The sequence below is a fragment of the Solanum stenotomum genome, chromosome 10 (genome assembly GCF_019186545.1).
Source record: "Solanum stenotomum isolate F172 chromosome 10, ASM1918654v1, whole genome shotgun sequence".
Taxonomy (NCBI): Eukaryota; Viridiplantae; Streptophyta; class Magnoliopsida; order Solanales; family Solanaceae; genus Solanum; species Solanum stenotomum.
The window spans coordinates 48206671-48223862 of record NC_064291.1 but is presented as its reverse complement, the minus strand read 5'-3'; the positions used below and the strand labels follow the sequence as shown (position 1 = coordinate 48223862).

The window sequence follows — 17192 nt, the reverse complement described above, 5'->3', positions numbered from 1 at the left end:
TTATTAAATCCTTTTTTTTTCTTTACATATTTTCGCTCCGAAATAAATAATTACAGCCGTAAGCTAATATACAAAAATTATATATTTATTTAGTATAATTTACTTATTATATTAGTGTACGACTATATAATATGAATTTTTTTTATAGTAAAATACGGGGCAGAGCCATGTCATGTCTTTTATCTATTGGAAAATTCAGGAAAATTAAAAAAAATTTAATTTATTAATTGAAAAAAATTAAATTCCTGCCTAATGGCTGCAATTTACGCACTAAACGAATCGTTCTTTACCGATCCAACATATTCGGATCCTACCCGACCCGATATCTTCTCTCGCTAAGCAAATTTCCAAAATCTTTTTTTTTCCAATCCATGAGACCTCGATTCAATCTACGGCGTATATTGGCCGACGTTATACGGTCACCGGCGTTCATTCTCCGGTCATATCAGCATATTGATATCTGTGTATGGACTAGGTTGAGTTAAAGCTTAAATCATGGCAATCTTCGACGATGAAGATGAACCACTTGTTCAATATATTGAATCGGAGATCTTCACTCTCTCTGACCAGGTAAATTATCGGAATCTCTACATTCTGATTCTACCATTAGTTATAAGAATTGTGTTTTGGATAATTAATTGTAGAAATGGAATTTTCCGGATCGGTATGAGCTTCCTTATATTGTTTCCCTATGATAGGGTTCTTGAGCTAAGAAGAAGAACGGAAATTAATTGGGTACTTGAGAGAAATTAGTGGATCTGGTTAATTTCCTTATTTTAATTACCAAGAGAAAAGGGAAGAAAGAAAGACTTGATTGTTCAGCTGAAATTAAGTTTCTTAAGAGGAAAATATGATGGAATAGAAGATATAGGGCTGAGCCTGGATTATTTCCCGCTTGTTGTTTTCATCTATAATTACAAAAGAGAGATACAGATGAGTATGAAATTGATACATATTAAACGTGAGGAAGATCCTATTCATTTGTTAATTTCCAGCTGCTAGTAAAACACATGAGGAAAATTATGATCTTTTTACGGTTTTTGTGTTTTACTGAATTGGTTTCAAGATATTCTCTTTCTCTTTGTTGTTTTGACAGCCATGAATTGAGGAAAATGGTTATTTTCTGTGGGGAAAATTTGGTAAAAGGGTGACCGATCATGTGCTACGAGAGTACTAGGTGCATCTGCACCGTGCATGGGCAGACGTGTTTTTTTTTGGGGGAAATATCTGTCACTTCTTGTGTTCTTCTCGTGGGGGGAGTTGGAGGATATTTCATTTCATTCATTTCGTATTTATGTGTGCATCTGATCTTTTGGTACAAGCTATATGCACTTAATTAGAACTTGATAATCGATTCTTCTGTTTCAGGATGAAGAGATCGTAGAGGATATCATGGACGAAGGTGATGTAAAGAGGAAAGGTAAGCGCCTTAACGTTGAAGATGGTAATGATGGATTTGAAGGAGAGGAGGAGCGAGTAACAAAGAAAATGAGAGCTCTGGAGGATGAGGATGAGTCTGAGTATGAGGATGAGATTGAGGGAAAGGAGAAGAGGGAACAAGATGAGGAGGAGGAGGAAGAGAAGAGGGAAGCAAAGGTAATGAAAATTGAGGAGGAGGAGGAAGACGAGGAGGAAAAGGTGAAGGCATTACTATCATCTCCATCTTTGTCAGCACCAGCTGAAGTTGAATGTGCATCCTCACCTCTAAGGATGAGTCAGAGTGTCATGGATAATAATAACAGTGTTGCTTATATAAGCGACAACATGAGGCAGGTCCCAAGTAGAATAGAGACGGGGATTCTCAGCAAAGTCCCTCCAGAATTGCTCCGTCACATCCTCAAGTTCCTCTCACCAGAGGTATTCACGTTATTTTTTCTGTTAATTATTTTTTAGCTTTTCTATACTGCTTGTCAAAATATTTGCATTTGCAAACAAGGAGAACAGATAGGGAGTGGAGGGCTAGATCCATTTGTGGTTTTGATGTGCATTTCTTTTCTGATTTTCTGTTGTCTAAAACTTTTGTCTGTTCTATGGTAAATCTGTCAGGATCTTGTGGCATGTACAATGGTCTGCAAGTTTTTAAATTTTGCTGCTTCTGATGAATCCTTGTGGCGCTGGCTGTAAGTATTCTGCACCTTGTGTCTGTTCCCATTGTCTCCTCCTTTCCCATCTCCCTCTAAATGGATGCGTGCTTTGTTTTTGATAAGGTAAATAGTTTATTAATGATGGGAAAATACTATATAAAAGCTGTATACCAAAAACGAGAGAACCTACAACAGAAGTATGGTTCTCTACGAAAGAACACTAATCCTCCATACACATGGGTACCACGTAGGAGCACCAAAAAGAAATTAGAAACAAGAGACTATTTCTCAACTTAACAAAATTACTGACACTCTTTCAAATGCTCTCATGTTTCTCTCTAATAGAACCCACATAGTGGCTAGTGGAGCAACATTCCAGACCCCCTGTTTTCTCTTCCTCCTCCTTAGAGCCCAACTAGGCAACACCTCCTTCACTGTACCTGTCATCACCCATAGAATCCCAAACCATTTCAGGACAACAGACCACAACCGTGTAGCCACTAGGCAATGCAACAAAAGGTTATCTACATCTTCTCCCAAACATCTACACATATAGTACCAACTAGCACATGTTATTCTCCTCTTCCTCAAATTCTCTGTTGTCAGGATCACTTACTTGGCTGTCAACCACACGAGGAGACATACCTTCCTTGGTGCCCTGGGAAGTGGGAGTTCATTTCCCAATGACTGGTGTGGAATTCCAATTCGTCTCTCACTGCGTGTTTTTAACATTTGAATCATTTGACATCCCCTGACAAATAAATATTGTTTTCATGGACCATGACTACCTTTGTGTTAAAAGACCGCCAACTCTAACTAGAAGTCAGTTTTCCCACTTCCGTAGACTTTCTTTCTACAACCGTGACTTTCAGTAATAGAATAGTGAAATTAGAATAGGCTGAGAAAAGGGCTCCTTTTCATTCATTTACTTATTCATTCTCGCCTATAAACATATTTCTGGAGCTCAAATTTTCATTCTGATGAATGGTAAATGTATTTCATTTAGGTATCGGATGCGATGGGGTCTGTTGCTCCCAACTAGAAAGCCACGCGACTGTGCTTGGAAGAAGCTTTACATCCAGGTATCCTTCTGTTCAAATGTATGTTCCATTTGTCATTGGCTAAGAATTAAAACTGCACAAGTTAATTTCATGTTTAGTCACTAAAGTTTACTAATTATTAACATTAAGTTGCAAATTGTTTTTTGTTGCATTGAGTTAACTAAACTTTATCCACTATAACAGTAAAGTAACAGAACTATCTTTTTTTGTCTCAAAGCAACTATATTTTACCTACCATAACAGTTAAGTCACTAAACTTTTACCCACTATAACGACAAACTATGCTGCTCGGACTCTTCAAAAATGTTGTCGGGACTCGGGTGTGTGTCAGAACTCAGATCCTCCAAAAATAGTGCATTATTGGAGGATTCGACATAAGTGCAACAGCATTTTTGGAGAGTCCAAGCAACATAGACGACAAAACTTCCCTACCAAGGTTAGTGACTCGATTATTATAGTGAGTAAAGCTTAGTTATTGTAATGTGAAAAAAAATAGTTTGTTACTATACTACTATAGTAGATAAAGTTGAAGGATCATTCGAGAAATCACCACCTACATAAATTCTGGTTTACTTTTTTTGTTTCTTTTTTATCTTAGCTATAGTAAGCATATACTCATCCATTTAATCTATCAATTTGTGAGTAGTTCTAAGTTTGAGAGTAGAACTGAAAATTGAAAACAAACTTTCTTGGAGAGGGTTAATCGGTGACACATAATATAATAAGTTGTTAAAATTGTGCTCTCTCAAACAATTTAAGTTCTTAGTTGAGATGGTCACACACTTCAACATGGTATTAGAGCTGGATCCATCCCTATTCTTGGTTTACGGAATATTGAGTTCCTAAGTTATATTTTTCATGCTTCAAATGTCTATTCCTGGAAGTACGATGGATGTTAAAATGTTCCACATTGATTGAGGGAATGTGCTATTGTCTCTTTATATAAACGTGGACAATCTTCACTTCATGAGCTAGCGTTGAGGTTAAATTGGATCCAAAATCCATTTTATTTACATGATAACAGAGCAAGCAAGAGGTCCTATGTTCAAATCTCTGTGCCATTCCAAAAAGCTAAAATAGATTCCACGTGTTTAACCCATGAAATAGTAATCAAGCCAAAATGTGAGGGGATATGTTGAGACGTAATATAACTAAGTTGATAAAACTGTGCTACTCGCTAAAGGTGTAAGCTTTTAGATCAAATGATCACACGTTTCAAAACATTCCTAAATTGAGCTGATCATTTTGTATACTTGAACGGGACAAGGTTAAAAGTTGGTCAATATTAGGTTTACTACTCTTTGACGAGCCAATTCTAGCTTAAGGAATGCAAAATTTGAAGCATAATGGATACAGTATGGAAAATATTTCAAATTTTTGACCTGGAGAACACTTAAGGTTTTGAAGGGACATGGTAAAAATATATAGGGGAAGTGCCAGGTGAACTGTCTTCTCATTTCTGTCAACGAGATACTTAAGTGATGCATTTGGAATGTTAATTTTGATTTCATTTTCTGTAGTGTGTATGTATTTCTGTATAACGGTACCTAACACAGCAACATTAAATGTGCTTTATGATTTACTAATTTTATGTATCCTCAGATTTAATTTAATTTTGGTTGAATTGAATACTTCTACTGCAGCGTGATGCAGATGATATGATGGAGTTTGTCAGGAATACTCCTATGGAATTTAAGGAGTATTACATCCAAATGCAGGCAGCAAAAAGAAGCCAAGCTCCTCCTCCGTCTGAGGTAACTGAAGGTCTTCTCAAAGAACTTCATAGTACTGCATATGAATATAGACAATTCCAAATAAATTCATAATTTCACTTCTCTGATTTTTGGCTGTAAATTGTCCAGAAACCTTTCCTTTTTATTTCCTGAACAATGTTATTCCTTTTAGTTTTCTTTTTTCCCGGGTGAAAACAAGATATAAACAGCGAGAAAAATGATACTAACTAAAATAAACTGTTAAGACCCTTCATGTTTATTTCCCTTAGTTATGTGTCAAGATTTCTTATGAGTACTTACCTTTCCATGGCTTTAATGTACAGGTAAATGATGACCGAATAATTCTTGATAAGACAGTTGCTGATCAAGTCTCTACTTGGAAGAAAAGCAAAGGTCTGGGTGATAAAGTGGTGATTGATCATGTGTGCTCTGGGGAGACGTGCACTTACTATCAAATAGGAGATGTATATGTTTGTGAGAAAACTGGATATGTCCATGGTAAGAAATGGTTTGCTTCATTGCAACCTATTCATTAGATACATACAATGAGAGTGATCTCAACCTACTGTTGCTTATGGGTCTCTTTTTTGTGTGGTTGTGCAGTTTGTGATGACACATGTAGGGAAGTTGTATCTGATCCTATAAATGGTCTTCTGGTGTGTACCATTTCAGGCCACTGTTTTGATAGGATGTTGTCACCTTCCGAAATGGAACTAGATGGGGTAAGAAACAAGTCACTTGAGGATGCTATTTTTGAAAGAAACGAAATTTATGAGAGAAGGAAAATTCATGTTCCATAGCTGAAAGAGTTTGTTGGTTGTTCTAATGCAACTTGGAACTACAGCAAAAGTAAAAGATAAACTTCAAAGGCTATGGTTTTCTGTTGTTTTGACACCTTTTGCATTGGTAAAATGTTCCCTGAATTTCCTGTCAAATCAGTAGTTGAAACTTGAAAGCACTGAAGCTTACTTGTTTGGTAATTGTGCTGGGTAAGCACACTATTCAAATACCGAAATTTGCTTATCTATTTACTGAAAATTTAAGAGCTGTTGCACTGATATGTTAACACTACTAGAATACAGCAGTTGTGAAAGATGGAACGAAAAGCAAGTCAACTGTCTCCTTGACTGTCTAAATTGTTCTCGTTCTTCTTTTGTGATGTTTTAGGCTATATGTGAAGGCTATATGTGAAGCTTGTTCATGCTTGATTTTGATTTGTGAGAATGTATGATGTATCTTGCAGCAGATTTTGGTTACTGTATCTTCTATTTGCACCTAGTGCCTGTATAATGCGTCCGTTGTAAGTATATCCTTGAATTGATAGTAGCATCTCCTATCTGTGATAATGAGCTTGCTACCAAGTGATAATACAGCTATAGATGTTAAAACTTGAATGTTTTGCATATTTAATGTATAATGTAGCATAGTTTTGGCTAATTTTAAGTTTATAACAGGAGCAGCAACAAGTTGGCACTACAGATGAAGCAGAGCCATTCATGGGATCGGGTCGTTTTGGTATATACCTTTTTATCAGTTTTGCCTTCTAGCTTCTTGATTGCTCCTCTCCTAATATCTCTTCTTTTTTGTCTCAGCTCGAGCTTATTTACTGGGATATAACTGTGACGATGAGAAAGAACTAGAAGATGCTTTACGCTTTTGCTGATCCCCCACTGCTGATAAGTATAGTTAAAAACCTTTGGTTTCCAATAATGACATTCTAGCAGTCTTGTTTCAATCTTGTACTGTAATTGTAGATCTCTAAATCAAAGTATTACAAAGTTTGGTTTTTCCCTTAATATTTTTTCTCTTGCATGTGTTGTTATCTTTCTTTGGGTGCACATGATGGAGGTATTCTCAAAACTATACTGGGTAGGAAATAACCATGTTTTGGGAGAGCTTAGATTGATCCTGGAGGGGAATTGAAACAAATAGGACTTAATGCATGGTAGGTACACATGTACTACCCTTCGGGGTGGCCCAGTGGTTTGAGCTTGGGACTTCCATGTTGGAGGTCTCAAGTTCGAAACCCCTTGCCAGCGAAAGCAAGGGGTTTGCCTTCTGGGTCGAGCTCGTCGCACCAGGCTTGCCTAGTGCGGGTTACCTCTCCTATGTGGTTTGCGAGCTATTGCATAGGAGCGGGGGTTTTACCCTGAGCGCACCCAAAGGGTAGCGGCTGCGGGTTCCCCTTGTCATCAAAAAAAAAAAAGGTACACATGTACTAGTTATATGGTACATTTGTTTTTGCTTTCACTTGTGCATATACAACTCTCTGAAAATGCCCGTGTTGTGTATTAAAACGGACGGTAGAGATCATTTTCATGAGAAAGGAACGAGCAAGTGAATGTTAGAGAAAATATAGGTAGAGGTTTTGACAAGTTATTGTTAGCGATCCATCATTTTTTCCTAAGTTGTTAAAGTCCAATCGAAGTGAGCAAGAGGTAGAAATGACACCAAATAACCACTTTTAGTACCCTTATTTAGAACATAAAAAAATTATTTAAAATTTGAGTAATGTTGAGATATAGGAAACGAAGCAAAAAAAAAATACTCCAAATGTTGAGATAAGCAAAAATGGTTATTTGAGTAATGACTAATGACCCACCTTATCCATTGTTTATATTGAAGTCTAACTCCCTCAAGGCACGTGCATCTCACAATCAAGTATACTAATTTCTCTCGTAATTGATTGATGGCATTGACATTTTTTTTTTGAAGAAATGATTTTTTAATTCGTTATAAAAGAAAATCAAGTTTTATGTCGTTTTTATAAGAGATATTCAATTTTACATTTAAGAGATATGAAAAGATAATTTTTTCTCCTATTCAAATTATAAAAGAGCAAGAAATCTCATTTCATTTATTTTCCACGCGGTCATTATAATTCAATGTCTCCAATATTGATGAGAACTAAAAACAATTAAGTTATATATATGTTAGTAATTGTACGAAAACACTTTCTTAAATTATACTCCTCCATATTTGCTCATTAATTAGTATATGGTTTTGACTTTTGATGTTTGTGAACCAAGTCACCAACCAATAAATTACCTCAATATTCAATGATCACCCACCAAAGTCATTGGTTAATATGTTACTGGACAACCACTCAATATATTAACCAAGAAAAAAAACATATAAATACTTATCCACTACTTACATTGTGTTATTTTTTTTCTACCTTATCTTTCATTCTTCATTCCAAAATATTGCACTTCAACAATATAAGAGAACCTGTAAGAAATATATAAGAATAGCCCATATTTTCTGTACGTATATTGTTTTGCATAATGTTCCATTACTTTTTGAAATCAATATGTCCTAATTTCTATACTCTTGTCAAAATTAGGTATTCGTGAAGAATGGGAGGCGGTAAAAATAAACAATTTGGTTATCCTTCAGGACAATATCCTCCTCAGCCAGGAGCTTACCCTCCACAAGGATATCCTCCTCAGCTAGGTGCTTACCCTCCACAAGGATATCCTCCTCAAGGGTATCCACCCGCTCAAGAATATCCACCTGCACAAGGATACCCTCCGCAGCCAGTAGCTTACCCTCCACAAGGGTATCCTCCTGCACAAGGATATCCACCGGATGGAGCCTATCCTCCAACACAAGGATATCCCCCAGCTGGAGCCTATCCTCTAGCACAAGGATATCCCCCTGCTGGTGGATACCCCCCACAAGGTTATCCCCCGGCTGGTGCATATCCTCCACAAGGTGGTGCATATCCCCCACAAGGATATCCTCCAGCAGGTTACACTTCAAACAAATCAGGTATCAATCTTCATTAATTAATTAAACTAATAATTAAGGATATAAAAAAAACATGTTAATTACTCATGACATCTCACATGACATGTTTAGAGTTGTTATGTTTATATATACACACATGTTATATCTCTAACTTTTTGTGAGACCATATATATACTTTATCCAATATTAGATATGTACTTAGTTAAGTTATAGTAACAAATGAGCGATATTTGTATTATTATACACATACTATAGTAATTTTTGTATCGTACTAATTAAATAAGTCGTATACGTACATGACACATTTTTAGGGCACGGAAACATGGGATTGATGGCCGGAGGCATGGCTGCGGTCGCGGCTGCCTATGGTGCTGCAAGTTATGGACGCAGCGGAGGTCATTATGGTCATGGAAAATACAAACAGGGCAAGTATAAGGGTGGCAAGAAGTACGGCAAGAAATTTGGGAAGAAATTCAAGAAGTGGAAATAAGCATTTTGTGTATATTATCCTGATTTTTCACATGCGGAATTATATAAGATACGATATTATTATTGTTGTGTATGCTATCCTGATTTTGCAATTTAGAATAGATATATTCTTGTACTCTCTTTTTGAATAATGAGTAGTAGACGTTTTATATGGTATTGATCATTAGCGTTGGAGTTTGTGTGTTATGGTCCATATATAACTTATGGATAAGATTTTGAGATTTTGACTCATATTTCTTTTGAAATATTACAATAAGTAAAATACATTCAAAATGAGTTTGAATTATATGATTTCACTCCGTTTTTCATTATTTTAAAAGAATAAAATGTAATATTTATAAAATAAATTAATTGAGCTTATTTATTATTTTCTAGGAGTTGGAATAAAGGGTGTCAGCCAAAAAAAATAAAAATGCAACTAATTAAATAGAAGAATTCATTCGTTGTGCATGTTTTATTCTTTCTTCTTTTTGTTTTGCATATGGTATTTCAAGTAGTGTTGGGCTAATTAATTTGAATTCATATTAGATAAGATTCATTTGAAGCTAGTGTTTTTTATTAAGAATATTTTTATATTTAGGATTTAAAATTAAAACCTTTAATTACTGAAAAAATTATTTTATCAATTGCTCCATATTTTTTGATAGTCGTTTTATTCTTCTTTTATATGAGCAAAAAACTTTTTTTTAAAAAAAAATAATATTCTATGATCTTCTTAAAATTAAATTTAAAAAAATATGATTCATATCACACCCCGTTTGAATGGTTGTTAATTGTTGTAATATTGTATTTTAAGTTTAGATATCATGTTTGTTACTTAAATTTTATTATATTTGTATCATTTAAATCTATCGTCAAATACGAAACAAAAGTCTTATTTTATGTAACAATCAATTTAGTGAGATTGAGTAATTACTTTAATATTTTTAATTTATCTTTATTTAGTATTTAAAAATCTTATTTTATTATTTACCTACCTTTTTATAATAGTTCTACCTCGTATTCTACTTTTCTTATAGATTGACGTGCAATATTATGTAATGTAACCATTAAAATCGATATAATAATGTAGATTTTACACAAATTCCATAGTGTTAAGAGTTAATTACATCACATTCCAACTCTTTTCAAATTACAAAAAATTCTTAAATTTGATGGAATTTGAATACATTCCAAAATGTCCCGGTACATCGCGTTCTGGTTTTGGATACATCCGTTAACGTCCTGATACATCGCGTCTCATGTTCGAATACATCACTCGATATCTCGATACATCACGTAACCGATACATCGCGTAAAGTAACGTTTCGATATATCGCGTAAAGTAATATATCTGACTGATACATCACATAAAATATGATTTTTTTATAATTTGTTCAAATAATAGAAAATTTCAGAAAATATAATAAAATAAGTTATATATTTAGATAATTTTTTCAATATACATATATAGTATCCAAATATTATATTTATTAAAAGTAATAATATAACACTAGGAGTAGTTGCTAAGATTTGTATATTTTGGCTTTTTCCTTATTGAAAGTAGCACACGTCATGTACGCGTTTAAGTAACGCGTGGAATCATTGAAATATCTCATTCACAAATAGCCCTTCAAATACTCCATTCATAGACCATATCGTTTGTTAAACAAACGTTCGTTCAACTTCTCAAGGAGATAAATCTGTAAGAACCCCTTCTCCTTTTACCCCATTGATGATGCTTTTCTCTTGTTTGATGATTTGTTAATCCATGCATGAATTATCTGAATTGCCCAGATGATGATCATCAGTCTGAAAACTCAAGATCTGGTCTTTTGTAATTAAAAGTTTGATCTTTTTGTACCCTTTTCATGTTTTCTAGATTTGGGTTTTTGTTAATGGGAAAATTAAAGGATTTTGAGTCTACCCTTTTGATTTTTGTTTCTATGACCACCGACTACAGATTAGATCAGCTTTTTTTTTAAAAAAAAACAAACTGATTTTGGAAATTCAAGTTTGATTGTTTCTTCCCTTGTGACTTTTTTTTATTTGGGTTTTGATTAAATGGAAAAACAGAAGATTTGGTTTTTACCATTTTTTTTTGTATGATCAACCATTATAGAGTTGGACCAATTTTTTCTGAGCTGATTTTGTGTTTTCTCTGTATTTTCTGTTTAGCTGATGAGCTGATGAGTTGATGAGTCATTGGGTTTTAAATTTTGGTTTGTTGAATTGGAAAGAGAGACTATTAGTTCCCTTTTTTCTGTTTTTGGGTTGAGAATTGTCCTATTCTGGAACTGAATTTGGATGCTTTAGAAAATGAGGATTTTGTCCTCTTGCATGATTTTGCTGTAGAAGGGAATAGAGATCTGTTTTAATTGAGTTTTGTCTTTTTTCAAGATGTATTATAAACAAATAGTCATGCAACTTAGATTCCAAAAAAAAGAAAAAAATCATGAAAAAAAATGGTTTTTTGGTTTTAGCTCCTTTTGTTTCATTAGATTTAGTCACTTTTCCTTCTTTATTATCCACCCCTCTAAAAAAGGCCTCTCCTTTTTCCTCAAAATGCAAGTTGTTTCCAACTTATCCAAAACAAAAAAAGAACTTTTGATGCTTCTAATCTTTGAGAGGTAAAGGTTTTTTTTTTTCTTAGGGTGATCTGAAAACTTATTCAGGAATGGAGGCTAGGGTACTGCATAGAAATTTATAAAAATGTTCATGTCTGTTTTTTTGCATTTTCACTTGCTCAGAACATATTAGCTGGCTTCCTGCAATTCTGTCTGTAGCTTGTTGTGTTAAAATTTAACACTTCTCCTACTTAACAATCAGCTTTATGTTGATGTCCACCTTTCTTGTTTCTTGATGTGCACTATCTATATATGATGTACTACAAGTTCAATCAGTGGTTGCTTGATCATTAGTTGTGCACATAATTCTTCTTTGACTGATTGGATGTTTCAGAAAGCATTATGTAGGTTTTGAAGTTAAGAGTAGTAATTGATATCTTGTGGCTCATAATCTTTTATCATCTACGAATATCATTTGATTTCATTCCTAGTTAGTCATTGTTGTAATATGTCTGACAAGTATTTATCTGTTTTAGGTACTAGTGAAATATGGGAGGTGGTAAGGATGATTCTGATAAGGGACTCTTTAACAATATAATGGGAGGTATGGGTGGTCATCACGGACATCCAGGACAGTATCCTCCACAGCATGGTGGTTACCCTCCGCAGCAAGGGTATCCTCCTCAAGGGTACCCACCACAACAAGGGTACCCTCCACAGCAAGGGTATCCACAACAGGGTTATCCTCCGCAAGGAGGATATCCACCTGCTGGATATCCTCCACAACAAGGATATCCTCCACAGGGATATCCTCCTGCAGGCCATCATGGTGCTACACACCAGTCAGGTATTATTTCTTCCCAAGTTTCTTGGAAGTGACTTGTAAAGACTTCATTTAGTAATTTATAGGCTGTCAACAACCCCCGGACATCCCAATAAGATACTGTCTAATTGGTTGCACCCTTTTTGGATTTGTCTAGTTAAGTTTCTTTGATAGCAATGGTATCACTTGAACAACTAGATGCAGGAAAATAATGAACATTTATAATATGTTGCGACTTTTGTGACCAAGTACATCTTGACAATTTCCTCATTATTAATTTTTCGTGTTTGTTTGCTTGTTACTTTTCAGGAGGACATGGTGGCATGGGGGTAATGTTAGCTGGAGGTGCTGCAGCTGCAGCTGCTGCGTATGGCGCTCATAAGCTGTCACACGGTGGATCTCACATGGGAGGAGGACATGGTGTGCCATTTGTTGGAGGCGGCAGTCATTATGGAGGTGGTCATTATGGAGGAGGCAAGTTTAAGCATGGCAAGGGAGGGAAATTCAAACATGGAAAGCACGGCAAGTTTAAGCATGGCAAGGGAGGGATGTTCGGAGGTAAATTCAAGAAGTGGAAGTAAACTAGTTATAGTATCGAAGACTTCAGCTGGCTTTACAGTGTGCTAATGTTCGTCTCTTTAAATAAGACATACTACATGTTATTATGGCCTATAGGCCTGTAAGATGTTGTCTTGTTATATTGCATTTTCAAATACTAATTTGAGTGAGACTCTGCAGTTGAATTGCTCCATAGGGGCATAAGCTTTCCTTATTTCTTCCCATCTTCTTCTGTATTCGCGCTCAATCGCTTCATTTCCTAGCTTTTTTGTACAGTATTGCAGTACTAACTCCGTGATTGAAAAAGCTCCAGACCTTTTTTCAAGTCTTGTTATCAATTGTTTGTTTCTGTGTGAAGTTAATAAATTGTGAAGCCGAGTCGTTTGGGCTTGGATTTTCATATCGGATGTCTCAAGTTGCAAGGAATTTGCCTTCTGGGTCGAGTTCGTCACACCGGACTAGTGGGAGTTACCTCTACAAAAGCATAAATAATTTTAGTGAGGAAGAGCTTTTTGGCCCATAATGGAGAACTTTTAGTGAGGAAGAATTTCTTTTAATTCTAATTCCCACTACAAAAGCATAAATAATTTAGGGGAATCTATGAAAAGACATATATTCTCTTACTTTTTTTAAAAACCCTTATTCTGTTTTTATTTTTGAGGAAATAGTCTTCAAAAGCACAAACTATCTTATCTATTTGCATAATATTCGACAAGCTCCAAAAAAATGTGTATAGACCTATATATCCATTTAATCTTTTTATGAATTTTTATAATTTATAAGAAAATTGTTACGTATCCATCTTTCAAGTGATTATATCGAAAAATCTCGATATTTTCATATATGACATACATTATATTAATATTTTCGAGTTATAGCAGTAGATTTAGACTTTCAAGTTATAACATTAAAAATTTCAGGTTCTAACAAATTATAAATTTTTTTTTTTTTTAATAATTGAAAAAAGTTGTTTAAAAAAAATTAAAAAATAAAAGAAGAATTAAAAAAAAAAAAGGAATTGATGGTAAAAAGGTAAAAAAAATTGAAATTGTGGTGTTAATTTAATTTGAATTTAGTGTAGATAATTAATAATTGGCACGAAATAAGGGATCCAACCTAATTAAGATTATTTAGTAGCCTTAATTCACTCAAATTAGTTAAAATCAAATAAAAATCAGATTTTATCTCTTTTTTTTTCAACGTTTCTCTCTTCATTGTTCTGCCAGAAAAAATTTCCAGTATCGAGTAATTGAAGTTTTTTTTTTTTTTTTTTTTATATATTTGAAAAAATTTGATTTTGTTGTGATGGACAACAACGTATCAATATAAATTAAACATGGTGGAAGATGGGATCCTTCAGGTTAGTACTTATTATTGTTTATTGTTTGTTTTTAAATTACAGTGAAATGAAAAAAAAAAACTGTAAATCGTCAATATATTTAAGGTGATATCACTTTTTGTTAACTGTTGTGAAATATATAGTATTAGTGATTTTTTGTTTTTGTGGTTGTTTTGAATACTGTTTTTTTTCTCTTTAAGTATAAATTAAATGTATATTTTTGAATGAATTTGATAGAATAAATGGAAAGAAATTTGTATGAAAGTTAGTTCAGTAATCTATTAAAAAAGTTATTTAGAATTTTGACGCATTGTATGAAAAGTGATTTAAGTTGATAATGAATTTGATAGAATAAATGAATTGAAATTTATATGAAAGTGTGTTCAGTAATCTGTAAAAAAAGTTATTTGGAAGTTTGACGAATTATATGACAAGTGTTTTAAGTTGGTATTAAATTTGTAATTTTAGTGTTTATATTAGTTTTGTCATTTCTGTATAAAGTTGTTTGATAGTAATGAAGTATTTGGTACGAGCGAAATGTATATATTTAGAATGAATGATGATTGTTGGATGAAATGTGTATTAAGTGAGTTTGAAATGTGTATTTAATGAGTATGAAAAGTGTTTTGTAATGTACTGTCTGAATGATATTTGTATGAAAAAATAAAGACAAGCGGGTATAATTTTGTTGTTATTATAATGATTTTTATATATGAACCTATCCCTTGCGGAGAGTCCAAAGAGAACGGTAGGAAGACCGCAACTTGAACGCTGGAAGGGGTTTGATGAGTGAAATTCAAAAGGTCTAAAGTTACCTGCAATAAATGTCGTCAAGTTGGCTACAACAGGAAGACATGTTCAAATTATCCTGTGCAAAACTAATGACTGTTTATTTTGTTAGTTATATTAATGTTTTGTTTTGATATGAAACATAATTGGTTTGAAGTGCATTATTGCTTAGTGTTTAATATATTGTTCATTCTTTATACACTGTTCATTCAGTAATCATACATAATGCATACTGTTACAAATTAAATTTATTCTAGTTTAAAGATATTGTATATATTAGTGATAATTATAAGAAGGTAATTATGGAGTTCATTTGGTATCTCGAGTATTTAATGTAAGTTATCATGAATATTAATTTGGTTTTCAACTGGTGTCATATTATAAATAAAATTATAACAAACTACATGCCAATTGTATTCATGTTTAATACCAACTCTAGCTTAAGTTATGGTCATACACATATTAATCAAATTTAATTCAGTTTTCATTCAAACAACATGTGTAGAATAGAAAATAATCAAATGTGAAAACACAATTCATAACATTTGTATATAAAAATCATATCACGATTCATACAATATTCAAGATTTAATATTAAAGTCAAAGTCATATTCGTATAAATTAGATTTCATACACGTTTCATCCAATGAGTGTACAACTTAGAAACACACTGATACTTTAAAATAATGTATCTGAAATGTACGAAGTCTGTATAATACTGGTTACACTACGTATATAAAAGATTGAAAGTTTCGAAAATCTCACCTGAAAGAGCAGTCACTTGCTCTAGGTCGATCCCGTTGAAAAAATATCTCACCTCCTTTTCTTTCTTCTTTCTTTTGCAGATTATTTACTACTCTAACTATTTACAGACTAATTATAAAAGTGTAAAAGTGACTCACTATTAATTTTAATACTATCTTCTATAACCACCGACTAAGTATATTATTAAAACTACCCCACTAATTTCATAATTGTAGTTATGAATAGTCCAAAATATCCATTTAGAATCTATTGGAAAGTATTTTTTGAAATAAAAAGCTCTAGTACTCAAAACGACCAAATAGGTCATTACAATGTGACATTTTTAGAAAAAATCACTAGTTTGACAATTGATATCATTTTCATACCAATTTAATCATTCATACCATATGAAGATTCAAAAGAAAATCAGACAAATGTGAAAACACAATTCATAATATTTATATATAAAAATCATATCACGATTCATACAATACCCAACCCCTTGTATTAAAATCATAGTCATATATGTATAAATCAATTTTCATACACGTTTCATCCAATGAGTTTACTACTTAGAAACACAATGATACTTTAAAATAGTGAATCCAATTTGTATAAAGCATGTATAATACCAGTGTTCTGAAATTATAATAGCCAAATATTAATTCATGTGTAGATGGTATCTGAATAGAAGATACCATATGATATTATATATCATCAAATACTTAAACAGAAAATTTTTTATCCAAAAGTTAAAAAAATAATATGTAATTCTTAAAAAGTAGAAGCTGCAATGAACTATTTCAAATTTCTTGTTGGTGGTCTTGGTGTAGGATAATTGGTGGTATCCGGAACATGGTCTTTTACTATGCGAGGTCCACCAAATTTGCTAGCAACCGTACCAATAGTGATCGCGCCATCCACATTCTTTGTTTTTCCATAATGCCACAGGATTGTGCCATACCTTTCACGATGGTACTTTGCATCGATTTCAACAGCTCCCGTGTCAAAAACACCATTGTTGATAATTCATATGTTTATACACAATTAAGATACAATAACATTAATGTTAATACATAATTCATACCATTTTATAGTCAAATCCATAAACATTTTTTTTCATAATTCATACAAAATACATCACCCAAATTTTATAGTCAAATCCATAAACATTTTTTTCAGATTTGGAACAAATTTCACACAAACAACTGTTTTGAAAACAATAATAAGAATACTGTGATATAAAAAAATAACTATTTTGAGTAATGTGAAA

The 17192-nt window shown here is 33.2% G+C and overlaps 3 protein-coding genes across 4 annotated transcripts; all 3 read left to right on the top strand.

Moving 5' to 3' along the window:
• Window positions 1-336: 336 nt before the first annotated feature.
• LOC125841258 (F-box protein SKIP31-like) lies at window positions 337-6667 on the top strand. The gene is made up of 9 exons (XM_049520346.1): window positions 337-570; window positions 1369-1857; window positions 2047-2120; window positions 3091-3166; window positions 4789-4899; window positions 5202-5376; window positions 5482-5600; window positions 6333-6393; window positions 6471-6667. The coding sequence occupies exons 1-9, from the start codon at window positions 496-498 to the stop codon at window positions 6539-6541; spliced, it is 1251 nt and encodes a 416-aa protein (XP_049376303.1). The 5' UTR covers window positions 337-495; the 3' UTR covers window positions 6542-6667.
• Window positions 6668-8133: 1466 nt separating this feature from the next.
• LOC125841257 (uncharacterized) lies at window positions 8134-9268 on the top strand. Its single transcript, XM_049520344.1, has 2 exons — window positions 8134-8652; window positions 8943-9268. The coding sequence occupies exons 1-2, from the start codon at window positions 8238-8240 to the stop codon at window positions 9119-9121; spliced, it is 594 nt and encodes a 197-aa protein (XP_049376301.1). The 5' UTR covers window positions 8134-8237; the 3' UTR covers window positions 9122-9268.
• Window positions 9269-10653: 1385 nt separating this feature from the next.
• On the top strand, window positions 10654-13261 carry LOC125841253 (glycine-rich protein A3-like). 2 transcript variants are annotated; one of them, XM_049520340.1, is made up of 3 exons: window positions 10654-10804; window positions 12203-12513; window positions 12802-13261. In XM_049520340.1, the coding sequence occupies exons 2-3, from the start codon at window positions 12216-12218 to the stop codon at window positions 13068-13070; spliced, it is 567 nt and encodes a 188-aa protein (XP_049376297.1). In that variant the 5' UTR covers window positions 10654-10804; window positions 12203-12215; the 3' UTR covers window positions 13071-13261. The 2 variants fall into 2 exon arrangements, with proteins under 2 accessions (XP_049376297.1, XP_049376296.1); XM_049520339.1 differs by having other exon boundaries at window positions 10656-10804; window positions 12799-13261.
• The last annotated feature ends 3931 nt before the right edge of the window (window positions 13262-17192 follow it).

Coding starts and splice junctions, on each gene's coding strand:
- LOC125841258 (XM_049520346.1), top strand. CDS start 496: ATGGCAATCTTCGACGATGAAGATGAACCACTTGTTCAATATATTGAA. Junction 4,900..5,201: donor AAGCTCCTCCTCCGTCTGAG/GTAACTGAAGGT, acceptor TTTAATGTACAG/GTAAATGATGACCGAATAAT. Junction 6,394..6,470: donor CATGGGATCGGGTCGTTTTG/GTATATACCTTT, acceptor TTTTTGTCTCAG/CTCGAGCTTATTTACTGGGA.
- LOC125841257 (XM_049520344.1), top strand. CDS start 8,238: ATGGGAGGCGGTAAAAATAAACAATTTGGTTATCCTTCAGGACAATAT. Junction 8,653..8,942: donor TTACACTTCAAACAAATCAG/GTATCAATCTTC, acceptor ACACATTTTTAG/GGCACGGAAACATGGGATTG.
- LOC125841253 (XM_049520339.1), top strand. CDS start 12,216: ATGGGAGGTGGTAAGGATGATTCTGATAAGGGACTCTTTAACAATATA. Junction 12,514..12,798: donor TGGTGCTACACACCAGTCAG/GTATTATTTCTT, acceptor GTTACTTTTCAG/GAGGACATGGTGGCATGGGG.